At 44.8% G+C, this 17587-nt stretch overlaps 1 protein-coding gene across 7 annotated transcripts in view; it reads left to right on the top strand.

Moving 5' to 3' along the window:
• The window catches only part of Ppp2r5c (protein phosphatase 2 regulatory subunit B'gamma), a 127676-nt gene that overhangs the window by 78631 nt on the left and 31458 nt on the right, over positions 1 to 17587 (top strand). For all 7 annotated transcript variants that reach the window (XM_038335887.2, XM_038335886.2, XM_038335888.2 and 4 more), the window contains 4 exons: positions 1201 to 1400; positions 11574 to 11684; positions 13015 to 13107; positions 13188 to 13318. In XM_038335887.2, the coding sequence (XP_038191815.1) occupies positions 1201 to 1400; positions 11574 to 11684; positions 13015 to 13107; positions 13188 to 13318 (535 nt within the window). The remainder of the gene's footprint in view (positions 1 to 1200; positions 1401 to 11573; positions 11685 to 13014; positions 13108 to 13187; positions 13319 to 17587) is intronic.

Here is a 17587-nt window from a genome sequence, read left to right as displayed (position 1 = left end):
AAACAAACTTTAGAGAGAAGAATGACATGATTTTGTGTTTTGGGAAGTCTCTGCAATGTCTGGTTTACTGGTGGATGACTGGCTTCTCCTTTATGCATCTGCTCTACACCAGCCTATGGCCATGTGATTCTTTGGTTGGATGTAGGAAGGTGTGGTCTCAAGAGAGGCCCTTGGAGAGACCTGTGGCCATTTTAACAGAATGTATTAAGTGAATAGTTTGTTAAAGGGTTAATCTGCATGGATAATCTGAAACAGATGAATTACAGGCCCATCTTATTCCATAAAAATGCAGTGGTCTGCATGCTTGGAGGGATTGTTTGGCTCTTGAACAGTGTTGCAGAACCATTTCTAATCACCAGAGAAATACTAACTGGTTGAGGGTAACAGATGCTCTAAAATATCTGACCAGTCGTGTGTGTGTGTGTGTGTGTGTGTGTGTGTGTGCGCGCGCGCGCGCCACCATCATACCCACCAGTGACCTCTTCTTCAGCCCAGAGCCATCAGCCTCACAGTCTCACACTGGTGGATAAAGTTTTCTAAACTTCTCAGAATACTCGACTGTCATGTGGAGCTGTGTTTGAATCCAGTTTAGCTTCATTGCCCACCACCAGACTGACAGTGATCCTGTGACCCTGTTTTTATATCTCAGTTGTCTCATTAAAAATGAAATGAAAGGTGTCAGTATCTTGAAGTAAGTCACTATTACAGTTGCAGCGACTGTATTTCCGTCATCATGAGCACTATCACAGAGAGTGAAGAATGGAAGGGGCTTTGAGAACACCAAAGGGTCACCCTTACTGCAGGTCTTTGGGCAACCAGAAGCCTCCCCAGATCCTGTACCTGTCACACCTCCCTCTGTAGCATCACCCAGACCCAGCCTTACTGTCTGCAGCTTGTTCTTACCCTGTCTTGCCCAGCATAGAGTCTGGCGTGTGAGTTTTGCTACTAGAAAGTATTTGTCACTGAGTGCCTTCAGAAGGGCTGGTTGTGACGGGTGCTCTCAATCATTCCAAACCTGTGACCTCAGCAGTAAACAGCTGTGCCCCCACCACCACCCCTTTTCACTGTTTAAGGATTATTTAACCACTCTTCACCTCACCCATCTCCTTTCTTGCCCCTCTATTAATTCAAAACAAAAATGGGAGGCTGAGAGTGTGTCTGGGCGCTGTGGGTTAAGAAGCTTTGTGCCTTGCCTTTCAGATGTTCCTCCTGCGGATCAAGAGAAGCTTTTCATCCAGAAGCTTCGTCAATGTTGTGTCCTCTTTGACTTTGTTTCTGACCCACTGAGTGACCTGAAGTGGAAGGAAGTAAAGCGAGCTGCATTAAGTGAGATGGTAGAATATATCACCCACAACCGGAATGTGATCACAGAACCCATTTACCCAGAGGTCGTCCACATGGTAAGTGACAGCGCTTACACAGCACACCCCGAAGTGAGCTGCAGGAGGGTTCATTGAGACCCTAGCCCAACACAGCCACACTTAGGGATCCTCCCTCTTCCCTGAAGGTTTGGGCATGCCCCAGGACCGTAATGGGGAGAGAGCTGTTTGTGGGTTTCTGTTGCTGTGACATCATCTCTAAAGCCTTTGGCATGATTTTTTTAAGCATATATAACATTAGTATTGGTATCCTCGTGTAGTTTAGAAGTAAATATCTTGCCCATCCGTGTACAGGGAAATCCTAGCACTCAGCAGAAAGCAGATGCCCGGGGTAGGGTGCAGAGCTCTTGGTCTTTCCTAACGCCATCACTCACACACTGTGGAAGCTGGCCTCAAGTCTGGAACCCTAAGGAGAGGTATTTAGTATCTATAGCTACAAATATTCTCCATCCCAGGTCCTCCAGGACCGGGTTTTCTCCACCTGCCTGTTCCCGAAGCCTCTTAGGAAATAACCACTCAAATGCTTAATATTAATTACATACTCTTTGGCCTGTTAGTTCAGGCTTCTTATTAACTAACTCTTACATCTTAAACTAACCCATTCTGTTATTTTATATTTTACCACAAGGCTCATTTTTGTTACCTGTTGCTTCTTGGACAGCTACATGGCGTCTGCCTGACTCTGCCTTCTTTCTCCCTGCATTGTTTAGTTTTCCTACCTAGCTATATTTTGCCCTGCCATAGGCCAAAAATAGCTTCTTCATTAACCAATGATAGTAAAACATATTCACACATACCGAGGGGAACCCCCACGTCAAGTATCATCTGCAGCTTTTGTGGTTTATCTTATAGTCAGTCCTCTTGAAACATTTTTTATGGCACACATCAGGAGTATAGCTTCATTTTCTTCTGTCATTATTAAATGTGTTCTTATATTAGATATTTGAGATCCATTTCCTCCATTCATTTAAGATTAATATATTGAACTCAACTTTCTTTTAAAATTAAGTCTGTTTCTTGGAACCTATTAAATTTGTTAGTAAGTCAGTTACAGTATGGAAGATTTCTATAGACAGAAGTTTCTCTCCGGCCTGGTCCTGCAGCTGTTCAGTCCCAAAGAAACACACAGAGGTTTATATTAATTATAAACTGTTTGGCCTGTTAGCTTAGGCTTATTATTACAACTAGCTCTTAGAACTTAAATTAACCCATAATTCTTGTCTGTGCTTAGTACTTGACTTGGTACCTCTCCTCAGTGAGGCATTCTCATCTTGCTTCCTCTGCGTCTGGCTGGTGACTGACCCTGTGCCTTTCCTCTTCCCAGAATTCTTTAGTCTGGTTGTCCCACCTATACTTTCTGCCTGACTACAGGCCAATTAGCATTTTATTAAATTAAACCAATATGAGTGACAAATCTTTACAGTGTACAAGAGTATTATCCCACAGCAAATTTCTATTCTTAAGAAGTCTTGGCAGCCAATACTGCCTAATTTATACTGTTTAATCCAAGAAAGAAGCATCTGCCTCATTTGGGTCAAATGTCTGCTTTTGAGTCGAACAAGTTTCAGGCTGCTTGACCCAGTATCGTGTTTGTCTCGCTGGAGCAGTGGGCGGTACCAGAGGCACGTGGGTGCCCAGCACTCTGGAGTCTGCTTTCTTGGGTTGGTCATTGCTTCTCCTGTGTAGTGGATCCCTAACTAGAGTTGCTGCTTCTGTCTTAACTTTGTTCCCTCTCTTGAATATCATGCCCTCCCTTGAGGTGAGAAGAATTTGACACACATGTCCTGAATCTCCTCTGTGGGCCAGACACAGAGAAAGGACATATTTCTACCCTCCCGAAGCTTTCTTTCATCCGAGGTGGGAGACAAGAGTGAAATAAGCCAACCAGTACTGCATCGTTTCAGATGATGTTGTCCTGACGACAAGTCAGTTGCAAGACTGAGAGTGTAATTTCTGCTTTTTTCCCATGCGGCCAAGACGATCTAGAGAAAAGGAGTCATGAACTACTCAGACTGCCAGATACCTGTGTGTGCTTTCCCTGGCCTCCTGTGTCTGGTGCTCTCTGAGCAGAATGGAACAGAGAGAGAGTGAAGTGTCATTTTATTTGTTGCTGTATTTGTATGGACTGATGGTATATTGGTTACTGTCTCATCACTATGGCAAACTGCCTGACTGTGGGAAAGGTCATGGTGGTGGCAGTGTGTCCATGGTATGACGTGTGTTCATCTTGATAAGTCAAGAAGTCGAGAGCTCCAGCCACCCTGTGCCCCTCAAAGTCCCACTCCCAGTGACTCATTTTTACCGGCCACACCTCCCACTTCAGAGGTTCCACCTCTCCCCAAACAGTGCCATAAGCTGGGGGACATTTCAAACCCAAACTTACAGACAGCAATGTTGAAAAGTGCAGTGAAGAAAGAGTGTGGTGGGGTGGATGTCGCTGTAGCATGTGATACTCTGAGACAGAGAACTGCAGAATTCAGGCCGCCAAGGCCTCCTTCCCGGCACGATGAGAAGCTCTGCAGCCCTCTGCCTCAGCCAGTGGCCACGCACACAGCACTTTGCCTATGCTTAACTGCTACCTGCTGCTCTGTTTCTTCTTTTTGGAGTATGTATAGATTTTGTTCCTAGTGTTTTTAGAGACATTAATTTCCACTAATTTTAAAGAGTTCACAACAGGGTAGCTGTACAAATATGGCCTGTTTGATTGGAGTACTGTATGGCTTAATGGCTGTAAAGATATTATTTTTCTTATAGCTCACCCACTACCTGGGGAATTTGAGTTTTTTTAGTAGTGCAACATTCCCCCCCCCCCAAAGTAAATTTTGTCCTGCTCCTTCACCACTGCCTGAACTGAGAGACCTTTGACCTGCTCTCTGTCTCTGTAGATTGACTGTCCAGGACATTTCATGAAATGAACCAATACAACATGTCTTTCATGACAGGCATTTCCAGAGAGTGTGGTCAAGTCTAATCCATGTCATAGTTTATGCTTGTATTTTATTCCCTTTTTTAGACAAATAATTTTGTCATAATATTCTATTATGTAGATACACTCATTTTATTTTTATTTTATGTATATGGGTATTTTACCTGCTTGTATGTCTGTGTGCCATATGTGTGCAGTATCCTCAAAGGCCAGAAGAAGATGTCACATCCTCTGGGACTAGAATGACAGATGATTGATTGTTAGCTGCCATGTGGATGCTGGGTATAAAACCTCAGTTCTCTGAAAGAGCAGCCAGTGTGCTCTTGACCATTGAGCCACCTCTGTCCATTTTTTCATGAGCTGGTGGGCATTAGGGTTATATCTGTAATGCTAGCTGACCTGTGTAGCAAGCTTTCTTATGGGACTCTCTTGGATTGCCAGCCCCCAAATAACGGCACGAAGACTTTTAAATATGAAAGCTTGGCCTTTAGCTTAGGCTTGTCCTACTAGCTCTTATAAATTAACCCATACTTTTAAATCTACCTTCTGGTAGCCCAGCTGCCTCTCCTCAGTACCACACTGCCAACTTGCTGAGTGTGATGGTAAAATTTGCTGCTCTAGATTCCTCCTCTCTAACTCTCTCTCCCCAAAAATCCGGCCTATCTTCTCCTGCCCAGCTATTGGCCATTCAGCTCTTTATTAAGCCAATCAGAAGGCACCTTGGCAAGGACACATCTTCACAGCATACAAATATTCTACAACAGACCTGGAATTCTGTATGTGGACCAGGCTGGCCTGGAACTCACAGACATCATCCTGCGTCTGGGATTGCAAACATGCATCACCCTGCCAGTTTGGGCTCGAGCCTCTTTCTGTAAGCTGCTACGAAGCAGCACTGGTGCAAACCTGTCTCTCTTGGGCGTGTACCTAGCAGTGCAGTGCTCTGTGGCTCACAGTTTGGAAAAATGCCAGGCTGATTTTTGAATGGCTACCCTAGTTCACACTCCCAGCTGCAGTCTTGGGTGTGAGTTTCTTCACATCTCCAGTACTTTGTTGCCTGTTTGTTTCAGATGTCCTTGTGAGTGGGACCTGGCAACTCACTGTGACTTTTATTTGCACTTGTCTGACATCCTTTCGTGTGGCTGTGTGTTTTCATATACCAAAGGTGTTGGTTCACTACAAACCAGACCTTCACAGACAGCTAGTGTGACCCTTTCCCTTTACAGACTAAAGAACTTTAAGTTCCAAGCCACGGATGGGGTGGGGCAGTGGGATACAGAAAGGACCCTCGGCCTCCTGGTTCTTAGGCATGCATTGCAAAGCTCCATCGTGTCCTTATTTCAGACCTTAAACATAACCAAGCCATATGTATTTCCAGTTAAATTGTCTGGTTAATCTGTTTTTTTAAGCATGAACATTTTCTAACGGTCAAAATGCAGGTGGCAGAACTAAGTTGTGGTGTATTTAAGATGCTCAAAAGTAATAAAGGTGATACCACTTCATCTGCAGTGTATGAGGAGTTGGAACCCTTTAAAATCTGAAGAAGAATGGATCTGTGCCCCAGTTTTTACATACAATTTCCAAAGCTTCAAGCTTTATCCTGATCCGTGCTTCACAGGTTCCTGGTTCCCAAGACCTTTCAGAAACTCTGTAAAGTCAGACATTTTCATAGTAACACCAAGACTTTGACTCTTCCACTGTGCTGATGATGTAGGGGCAATAGTGGGTACAACATCTGACAGCAAGAAGCCAGCCAGTGGCCCTGTTGACTACTGCTTTCATCGTACCCACACATTCACAGTGAGGAACATAAACCTCCAGGTCTGGTTGAAACTGAATGTAATGTAGTGGTGCAATGTCATTACGTCACGATCTTTTAATGCTGTCTGATGAGCTATGGAAGATGACTGTGGTGTTTGCACGATGCACAGGGGCCTTGAACCAATGCCTTCAGAGAAGGTGTGCAGTAGAGTGGAACAAAATTTGCCACTATTTGCATGGAAACTGTTTTTACCTGAAAATTACTGACAAAAACCCGTGATTCAGACTTCGATATTTAGCAAGCATTTTTCTTTTCTTTCTTTCTCTTTTTTTAAAGTATGTGGCCCACCTGGGTTTGACTGGAAGTAGGGGCAGATCATCCCCAGATGAGGTCTCTGTCCCCATAACATGTCACCTGTAGTAAATCACTGCTGGTCTAGTCTTGTTGCAGTACCAAAGAAATCCATTTACTTGTCTGCTGAATGTTCCTCCCTCTCAGTACGTACGTGGGTGAGACAGGATGACCCAGCTGTTTTCTGTATAGCCACACCTAGTGTATTAGTCATGGTTCTCTAGAGGCACTGAACTGGTAGAATGAACGTGTATATACATAGAAGGGGACTATAGGCTGTGATCCAACTAGTCCAACTAGGCCTTCTAGCAATGAAAGGTCCAAGAATCTAGTGGCTGTTTAATTTATGAGACTGACTGTCTCAGCTGGTCTTCAGCATATGTCAGAATCCTGAAGAAGTAGGCTGCAATGCCGGTGGAGGAATAGACTTGCCAAGGACAGTAAGAGCAAGCAGGCAAATAGAGCAAGCTTCCTTCTTCCATGTCCTTTACATAGGCTGCCAGCAGAAGGTGTGGCCCAGATTAAGGGGGATCTTCCCACCTCAAAAGATCCAGATTTAAAGTGGGGCTTCCCATTTCAAATGATTTAATTAAGAAACCCCCTCCCCTTTTTAGTATACCTAGCCACTTGAATTCTAGTTAATTCCAGATGTAGTCAAGTTGACAACCAAGAACAGCCATGACAACTATTGAAAATATAAAAGAGTGCCACTCCTCTGGCCAGACCCTTTAGGTTTAGGGAAGAACTAGCTATTTCTCATAAGCATCTTATGTTTAAGCATAATTACTCTTCTAACTTCTGGCTAATTTCTCACATAGCAGACCCAAGTAGATAGAATGATAAAATGCTCTTTGGGATCCATGGTCATTTTTAGGAGCTTATCAGGATCCTAATTCCAACAAAGTTAAAGATAGCTCTTACCTTACAAAGTAGCTATCATCAGAGGCCATGTCTCCCATACCCTTTAGAAGTTTGTCAGAGGTCCAGGTTCCCAGGTACCCCCGGATCCTGCAGAAGCAGACCCCTGGGGGTGCCCTGCAGCACTCCGTGTTCATCTGCCATCCAGGTTGCTGACAGATACACCTGCTTGCCACATGTTTAACAGAAACTCTCTGGCTTTTCTGGGCTCAAGCATGGGTCACAGCAACGTGATGATGATGGCTCTTACAATCTCCAAGAAAAGACTAGCCCTCAGACAACTAGCCTGATGCCCACGTCTCCTGCTTGCCTTTGATCCATAACCATAACCAAGGAGTAGGTCCAATGATCATGATCCACCAAACAGCATGATGAAGTTGGGGAGGAACTTGCTCATGCCTGTTGCTTTCACCCACTAATTGTGTTGCTTTAGGCTGATAGCTTAATTCTCTTAAGTGCAAATTACTGCAGAGGGGAAAAAAACTCAGTAAAGTGCTTGCCTTGCAAGGAGGACCTGAGTTCAGCTTCCACAACCCATGAAAAAAAAAAAAAAAAAAAAAAAAAAAAAACCTGGACATGGTAGAGCAGCAAAACTGGGGAGGTGGTGACCAGGCCAGTGACAGACTCTGTCTTTAAACAACAGCCAAAAGATTGCACAGCATCTGAGGAATGACACCCAGGTTGGCCTTTGACTTCCACATACAGAAAGCTCTCACAGTCTTGTGCCACATGATGACACGGGAAGTGTGAGAAAGATGGATAGTCACTGTGATCAAGTTGTCAGCTCCACTCTGGCCTCTGAAGGGACCAGAAAGTAACCATCTTTCCAAGGCTTTGAAGAACACTTTCCAGGTGACACTGAAACATGTCTTCCTCTCTTGGAGCTAGTCTAGCTTTTGTTTCTAATTTTTTAAATGTTGTTTTATATTTATTTTATTCACAAATTTTTTTTGTAGGCACATTCCTCACAGTGTGCCTGTAAGACCACGTGTGAGAGAGAATGAATTCCCTCCCCACCTCTCGTTATGAGGCACATTTAAAAGAAAAAACATTTTTTTATCTGCACGTATGTCTGTGCACCATACACATGGTGAGTCTCCACGTGGATGCTGGGAACCCGGGTCCTTTGAAAGAACAAGTGCTCTTAAATCTCTGAGCCAACACTCTCTTATTTCTAATTGTCATTTGATACCTTGAAATGGGGTTAATTTTTGTGGTTTTAGGCATTTGGTTTAGTGTGAGTGGTTTTTTTTTTGTTTGTTTGTTTTGTTTTTACAGTGCTGGGGATTGGACCTAAAGCCTCATACATGCCAGGCAAGCATTCCCAAACTGGCATACCACGGCCCAACTTTTCTGTTGCTTGTTTGTATTTAGAATATTAAGCTGCAACACTATTCAGAGAGTCAGTCAGATTAGTTTAAGTGGTGAGTGGGCTATTAAAAACACGTGGTGTAAAGTGTCATTTTATGTCCGTGACATAGAAATGAATTCGTAAGGGTGAAATCAAAACAGCAAAGAGAAAGTGAGTCACGAAATAAACAGAAAAGTGTCACTCATACCAGAGACTGAGTTATTTTAATAGGCTCTAAAAATAAACTAGAGGGGTACAATCCCAGCTGTTAGCAATACCTGTCTTTGGAGAGTGTGACCTTGGAAATTCCCGTTTGCTGTGTATTTTGATGATTTTAAAACATTCTGATAACGGTTATGTACCACATTTATTTTCATCAAAAATCCACAAATTAAAAAGAAAAAGAAAAAAAACTAAAAGCAGTCATCTGTGTAGCCTGATGGCGGTACTGCCTATGTGGGATTCCTTTTGGTTTTCGTGAAATTTTCATCCTATTATTTTAGAGCTTGCCCCACTAATTTAGTCATTGTTGCATACTTGATTGCTCATTGGCTTACAGGTTTCCTCAGGATATACTGGAACAAAGCTGTGATGTTTTGTACCCACGTCCCAGGACACTCACCTTGTGTTCCATATGATGGCTGATTCAGACACCCTTCTCTGCTGTTTCAGAGTGGAAAGGAGCACTTGTGAGGGTGATGAGTCTGCAGTGGGAAAGGAAAAAGCATTTAGAACTGGGAAGAAAAGGATAATCTCCAGTGAAGTTTCCAGGATAGTTTAAAACCTCCTTCAAGTGAGCGTTCAATCATGTGGCCCGCTTTACTTCATAGCTTTTACTTTACCAGCCTTACAGTAACATGGGTTGAAGAAGACTGGATGACAGTGGCTAGCTAACTCTGGTAATAGTAAAAGAAATACATGATTGTTTTATAACGAATGAAGCAAATTAAAAAAACAACTCAGCTTTTCCTTCACTTTACCCTTCCCCTAGTCCGTCTCCCATTTCTAACCAAATAATTCATGCGTGTTTTGTTTTGTTTTTGAGAAGACTGTTGAGGAACCTTTGGGGATGATTATCTGTCCTATGTGGGCTCACAGGTACTCTGTGAGGAACATGTCCAGTGTGTCGAATGTGCATAGGTAATTGATAGTGAGTGACAGCTCTGTAAAGCTAGATGTTTAAGCTCCAGAGCTGTTAGGTAATACCCATCATGATGGCTCCCCCTACAATCCCAGTGCTGAGAGGCACAAGCAGGAAGATAAATGGCAGCAAGTTTTAAGCTGGTCTGGTCTTCGCAGCAAACCCCCCTCGGGTCATCAGAGTTGTTGGGTGTTTCTTTTGCTCTTGGAGCACAGTGAAGAGATTTAAATGACTGGGATTGGGGAGAGGGAAGCTGCTGGCCTAGTGAGTGTCTTTCTAAAACTGTGTGATAGTCTCTAATCTCTCTACATACCTGTGTGCCATGGTCTTTTCCAGAATGTCAGGGAAGGGGGCCCATCCTGATGTGACCACTGGAATCTGGTTTCTGTTGCTAATCAAGTGTTTGAGATTCATCTTGTTGTTGAGTTCCTAATTCCCTATACCTGCTTGCTGTTCACTATGCAAGTGCTTACCCCAACCCAGCTGATGATGCTGGTGTGCTTCTAGCTTCGACCATAATAAAGCTGCTGTGTTTATAGAGCTTTGCACACAGGTGTTCATAAACTTGGTGCACGTTGATGGATTCTGGGGTCCGAACATGTTCGCACCCAAAAACTCTGTTCCTCATTTATATGCAGTCAGTTCTGACTCATTAATTGGTAATAATGTGGTGTCATGGTGGAGGAACTCAGAAAGGTTTTTCTCATGTTTTTGTTACAGGTTTACAGTCTGTTTAACTGCAGGCTCTTTCAGCATATGGACATTGAACAATCCATAAAGAAACTGTCGGTCTCCATAGAACAGCTTTGCCCCTTGTTGTATATCCGCTGACCATAGTAGTCTGTTTCTGGACTCCACTGTACTCTGTTCTCAGACACTGCCATCTTTGGATCCGTGTCACGTTAGGATTCTTGGAGCTGTCCTGAGCTCACTGGTGCTGTTTCTTTGCTCTCTGCTGTTCCCAGGCTTCCTGCTCATTTCTGTCTTCAGGCTCCCAGTCTCTCCCGTGGTCTCTCATCTGTTAATTCCACCCTGTAGTTCTCGTCTCTCCACTGTGGTCATCGTCTCTGGTGGATTTGTATCTTGTCTATACCTCAGCTTTTGGACACAATGCATCCTCAACACCATTGTTTGCTGATACTCACATCAGTCAGGTCCATTCAGATAAACAGCCTGTCCTTTCTCTGTAAACCACATTCCCCTGCTTTTCTACCTGTCTGGTCATCTTTAACTATGTGCAACTGTGGATTTTGTCCCATTGAGGCCTATATAGTTAGGATTTTCCTTTTAATGTTTTTGAGGCATACTTGGAGATGCAATTAGGTCATATGGATGTAGTTGCATCTTTTTGGTACTTGTTTTTAAGATGCATTAGGAAGCACCTGAGCCATACTAGCCCAGGGATAGCAACTTTCCATTACCAAGGCAAGGCCCTTTTGATGTTCAAGGCTCCATGTGCCTTTTCCTGATCTGCTTGGTTGAAGCAGCCAATCTCCCAGCCTCCCTTTAGTAAAGTCAGCTCTCAATATTCAAGGGGATTTGCACATCTGAGGATGCTCAAGTGCTTTATATGAGGGGCATAACCATGTCTTCCTATCCACTTTTAGTACCTCTTCTGAATTTTAAGAAAAAAGAACAGCTTAGAATGGGAAGCATCTATCGCTAGGATTATTTAGTGTTTCCTGGAATGTTTCTTGATAATACTTAAGTAACCTAGTTGTGATCATGGAATATGTGGGTTTTAGTTTGCAGTTAACATGTTTCGAACCTTGCCACCTTCCTCCAATCCTACGGGAGCAGAATTCGACCCAGAAGAAGATGAACCAACGTTAGAAGCAGCCTGGCCTCATCTGCAGGTACTGGACTTGGCACCAGCCCTGATAGAATGGTGTATGTCATGTGGGTAGTGGCCCAGGGCCTCTTTGTAACTGTTGACCGACAGGCTTCTGACCTAAAGGGATCTCTTTTTAGCAGAGCAGAGAGGTGGAAGAAAAGAAAGAGATTGATTGATTGATTTTATGAAAGCCCATTGCACAAGCTACAGACTTATTTCTCTGTCCTCAGTGATGATTCTAGCATTTCTAATAACATTGAATTTGGGTTTTGTCCTAGTTAGAGCTGCTGTGATGAAACACCATGACTAGAGCAGCTTGGGAAGGAAAGGATTTATTTGGCTTAGGCTTCCACACCACTGCTCACCATCAAAGGACATCAGGACAGGAACCCAAAGCAGGGCAGGAACTTGGAGGCAGGAGCCGTGGAGGGGAGCTTCTTACTGGCTTGCTCATTATGGCTTGCTCAGCCTGCTTTCTTATAGCACCCAGAACCACCAACCCAGAGGTGGCACCACCCATAATGGGCTGGGCTCTTCCTCATCAATCACTAATTAAGAAAATGCTCTACAGGCTTGTGTACACCCGGGTCTTACGAAGGCATTTTCTCAGTCAAGTTTTAGAGCATTTCCCAGGTGTACTTGCAGTTTGCAGTGAATGTGTTTAACCTAATGTCCCTGTGCATCCCCAGCTCCTTGCTGACAAATGATATGTTAAGTTGGGAGCATAGCCCCAAATTCCTAACAGATAGTTCCCCACACACCTGTGAGGTACAAGGTTGACTGGTTATGAGGCCAGCCCAAGCAGAGCATTTACATATGTCCTTGGTGAGGAGGCAAAAAAAAAAAGAAAAAGAAAAGAAAAGGAGGAGCCAAATGTTCTGCCCTTAAGGCATCTGACTTCCACACAGTTCAGTTTAGGACAGACCATCCATGCTGTCCAGCCAGCTGTGCTGTTTACTGACAAAGGGAACCCAATGGCTGTGGTTCAGTGTCTGTTTTTGTGTTCCTCTCCCAGGCAGTCCTTAAGTTCTTGTCCCCTTAGAACTCCATGATACATATCTGCAGATAGCATTCTGCAGATCCCACCCCCAAGCTTAGTCATGGTCCCAGGTGTCACAACTGAGCACCATGGGAAGCACTGTGTGCCATTTAAGAGATAGTCTGTGGTTCTCAATAAATAATTCCATCTGCAGTTATAATTATGCTAAGCCACACAATTCAGCATTAATTTTGAATGCATGTGTGTTTTTAAGTCTAGTGTTTTCAAGCAAATAAAGACTGAATTTGAGGTGTTCTTAATCCAACTAATGAAGTGCCATGTTATTTGACTCCTTGTTTTTTTTTTCTCCTAGCTTGTATATGAATTTTTCTTAAGATTTTTAGAGTCTCCAGATTTCCAGCCCAATATAGCAAAGAAATATATTGATCAGAAGTTTGTATTACAGGTAAGTTTCCAGCCAGGTGTTCCTCAGCAGCCTTAAGTGCAGGATGGTCACTGTCACTAAGTGCTATGTTTTTCTTAAAGCTTCTAGAACTCTTTGACAGCGAGGATCCTCGGGAGAGAGATTTTCTAAAAACTACCCTTCACAGAATCTATGGGAAGTTCTTAGGTCTGCGTGCTTACATCAGGAAACAGATAAATAATATATTTTATAGGTAAGTCCTCATGTGGTTGCTACCCACCCTCAATGCTGTCACGTCAGAGACAGGGGAGGGGAGCTGAGCAGTATGCTAGTCATGTGCAGGTGACCCTACCACACCACCACACTGTACCTTGTCCCTCTGTGTTCCTCTGTGCAGTTTTGACTGCTTGGTTCTGTTAGTCCACCCTTGCTTCTCCTCCCCAATGTCTTACCACACACTACCCTTGCTTGAGTTCCTGTAGAACTGTCCAGTTGTCCTGAGTGTGGGTGGACTGACCCTGACCCATTCACCTGTTTTTTACCTTATTATTGCTACTCAGTCACAGGAAGACAAGAAGGAAGAGGGAAGGAAGTAGTCAGCCTTTGCCTAGGAAGATCTGTGAATTAGTTGAGCAGTTTGAGGGCCAGCCAAGCAGAGAGAGGAGAGAGCCCTGGCGGCAGACAGAGCAGGACAACTTTCCTATATCAGCCTGTAGCTCTGAAAGGACATCTTAAACCCTTCAAGTATATTGATAGCTATGACCCCCACCCTTGTCTCATCTCTGACCACGCCTCATGATTCTTAAGGTCTAACATCCCAGGTGTGTGTGAAGGTTCACGCCTATAATCCCAGGCCTTGGGAGGTCGAGGCAGAAAGATTGCCATAGCTCAGGCCAGCCTCATCTACATAGAGATCCAGATGAGTCAGGGCTACATTCACATGGTTTGTACCACTGCTGCTGTCTGATTAACACCGCTTCCTAGGCTACCTCTGTGCTTCCAGGTTCTTCGCACTCTCAGGCTGTGCAGCCATGTGTCATTCCAGGCTGTCCTGTCTGCCCTGCTTTGCTTTGAGCCCTCAGACCTGCTTCCCCAAGCAAAGTTCATCTGAGCTGACATGGCCCCTCTTCCCCAGGAACAGCCTCAGTGGCACAGTGTTACAGAGTGGGTGCTGGTGGAAGTCTGTGTAGCTCTTTTATGGAATAGTCTCACCCTGTAGCCCTGGCTAGCCTATATCCTCCTGCTTCTGCTAAGGTGAAGGGTGTGTGTCACTGCTCAGCCTGGTTTGTGTAGCTTTCTTCCTAGTACCAGGAAAACTTACTAAGGTTATCTTGTAATTGTTGGCTTCATGGGTTGACTTTCTGCTCTCAGATATCTGATTCCAGGGAAGCCTAAAAGTAGCAAATCTTAGCAGTGATAGAAACAGTATGATATCCATCTGATATAAAGTAAGTTTCACACAATCTAGCTATGGGGCCAGGGCGTGCTTATGCCTGCCTGGTCCTTCTTCCCCACAGTGACTGAAAGTGGCCAAGAAAGGGGAGCTGAGACAGTGAGACTGAGCAGCCTATGTGGTCCTTCTGGTCCTTCCAGGCCTGGTGTATCCCTGCAGTCGAATCCTTTGCCTGATGGCACATTGTGATATTGGGGCCTTCACCATGTGTCTTCCCTTTGAGCCCCTTCCAGTTCCTCCTAATATGTAATGTTTCTGTAATGGAGCCCAGCCCAGCCCTGACTTGCTCTGATTATAGTGAGGGAATGATGTCAGCTCCTACATATTCAGCTCCTGTGTTTCACTTCTTGGTGCTCTGCTTTCTTGCAAGATCATTACTCAGCTGATGTCATTCTCTACACAAAATGGGTGCAACTTAAATTCCAGTCTGTTAGCCCTGAAATTCAGGCTTTGGCTATAGTGTTTTGTTTCCTCAGGACTAGTGGTTTTGGTCAGGCAGCAGAACCCCAAATCCGTTAACACCTGCCGTGTGGAAGTGGAAATGTCTCCTGCTGTAGAGAGCTTACCTTGATTACTGGGGTGCTCGGCTCCTTATTCAGAATACATCACACGATTCGGTTCAGTTCTCACAAATGGATGAGGGTGCAGTTGGCACTTTTGGGTTTCCTCCCTTAGGTCGTCTCTTCTGTACTTATCTTTATATATGTGTGCTCCAAAGCAAGCATGTTACTTAGAACCCCTAACTGGCTTGGCTCTTTTGTCATTGTTTCATGTGAAGAGAGTCAAACAGCTCAGAGTTTCCCAGATCATGAAAGTCCTGTGCATGTTGAGTATCCTGACCCAGAAATCCACACACTTAAAAATTTGAATACTTTTGGTTGTGAGTCTTTAACAGCTGAGCCATCTCGAAAAAACAAAAAGAGAAAACAGTTGACATTTTGAGCACTCGCATGATGCCACAGTGGAAAATTCCACACTTGACTTGTGGGTCATAGTTAAAATGCAAGAGTAGCCAGGTATGGTGACTTTTTGTCCCAGCTCCTCGGGAGGTTGAGTCAGAAGGATCATTTGCACCTAATAGTTACTTGCATACCAGCTTGAATAGCGTAAAGAGAGCCTGTCTCCAACCTAAAAATATTACATAGCATTACCTTCCAAGAGTATTTGCATAAAGTAATTGAATTTTTGGTTTTAGCTTGAATCATAGCCCAAAATATAGCTCATACATATGCAGATGTGAATCTGAATGATCCCTGATATTGTATACTGCTGTTCCGGAGCATTCCAGGTTCTTAATCCACACCTATATCTTGTAAGAAAAGGCACTTTTAAATAATTTGGTAGCTTACTAGAAGCTACGATTCCTACTTGTAATTTCTCAGTGAGTCAGTTTACTAATGTGAGCAAACAGTGACCCCAGGGCTGGTTTTAGTAAGCGGTGCACTGGAGGTTGGCCAGGCAGCAGAGCGGCCAGACCTTCTCTTGCTGCCCCACCCGGTGCCACGGCTACATCACCACCTGTGATTCCTGAGTTCTGTCCTTGGCCTGGGCTCAGCAGAAGTGCTGTGCTGCCACGGTGTCATCTAGGGCAGTGATGCCCTGGGTGGCTTCTCACTGCTGTGCATCTCTGTTCACATGGCCTCTCTGGTCATGCTTAGAGCCTTGTGGTTTATTTTTTATTCTTTTTTTTTTTTTGTAGCCTGAATTGACCTTGAACTGACACTAATACTGCTGCCTCTGCCTTCCCAGTGTTGGAATTACAGACATGAGCTGCCTCTTCCAGCTTCAGTGCACCCTCTTATGAGCACCAGCTGCCTCCATGGGAGTCAGGAGAAGCTCCCAGTCTCCTCAAGGGATTAGCCCCAAATTAGTGCCCCTTACTTCCATCTTTGGTATTGTCAAGGCAAGCCACAAGACAGTTCATCCCCACAGGAAGGGAAGTAGATCGTGCCTCTTGGTCCAAGGTACAGAACACATCCAATGAGAGACTGCTCTGAGCAGCAGTTCCAGCCCAGGTTCAGATCAGTCTGGGCTTTTGCTGTAGAGTGAGGAGCACTCCAGCTTGCTCTGATGTCTGCTCGGCTTCCCAGACTGTCTTATCTGGGAACTAGTCCCCTTTTCTCTCTCTCTCTCTTACACAGTCAGCATAGGTGCTTAGACAGAGGCTTTCATACAATGATACTAATGTGAAAACCATGTGGCTTGCAGTGACCACCGTCCTCCCATAATATGCAAGAAGGCTGAGCAGCAGGGCCCAAGGGTCACTGTGAGCTGTGTGCAAGGGTGCTGCACCAGCTCAGAATTATAACCGTGGGCAAAACCTGTGAAGCAAGAGGAAACCCCTTTCCTGCACTGACTCCCGCAGACTCACTGATACGCGTCTCCTGTGCTCTGGGGCAGGGGTAGGAAGCGAATGTGACGCGCATTCTCACGACCACAGCCAGTGCCCTCGCAGCTATACTTTCAGATTACAGCCAAGCACGCCTTCATGCTTCTGTGTCTGGCGGCCAGTGGCCTTGGAGCCTGCCGACGTGCTGTCCAGGCTATCAGCCTGTCTGGCCTGCATTCACAGACCCTTTCTCTCCCCTCTGCGTGGATCTGTCAGTACCTTCCTTGGGGCTTAGTAAGTAAGAGCCATCAGGGAGGCTTGACCATTTGAAAATACAGAATTGGAACTCGCTCTGTAGACCAGGCTGACTTCAAATTCACAGAGATCCGCCTGCCTCTGCCTCCCAGGTGCTGGGATTAAAGGCATGCACCACCACTACCTGGCTACTTACTTCTTCTGTACTTTAAGGTTACTAGTCAGTTTGTCTCAGGACACTGATATTTGGGCCAGACACTTCACTAAGCAGCACCTGAGGGAGGCTCTCTCACCGATGGGTGGGGGCCACTTCTACCGTCACATGTCCAAAGCGCACTACCCTGCTGCTGTAGACCACCAACAACCAAGTAGCTAGGGTTCAGTTTCCATGGGACTCCTGCAGAGGGGCAGGGGTTGGTAGACATTCCCCTGTTCCCTATTCTTGTCCTCAGTTCGCTCACCAGACTGTTTAAGAACTACACAGA

Source organism: Arvicola amphibius, chromosome 7, assembly GCF_903992535.2.
Source record: "Arvicola amphibius chromosome 7, mArvAmp1.2, whole genome shotgun sequence".
NCBI lineage: Eukaryota > Metazoa > Chordata > Mammalia > Rodentia > Cricetidae > Arvicola > Arvicola amphibius.
The sequence above is the reverse complement of the archived record's forward strand: the minus strand, read 5'-3'. Positions and strand labels throughout refer to the sequence as shown.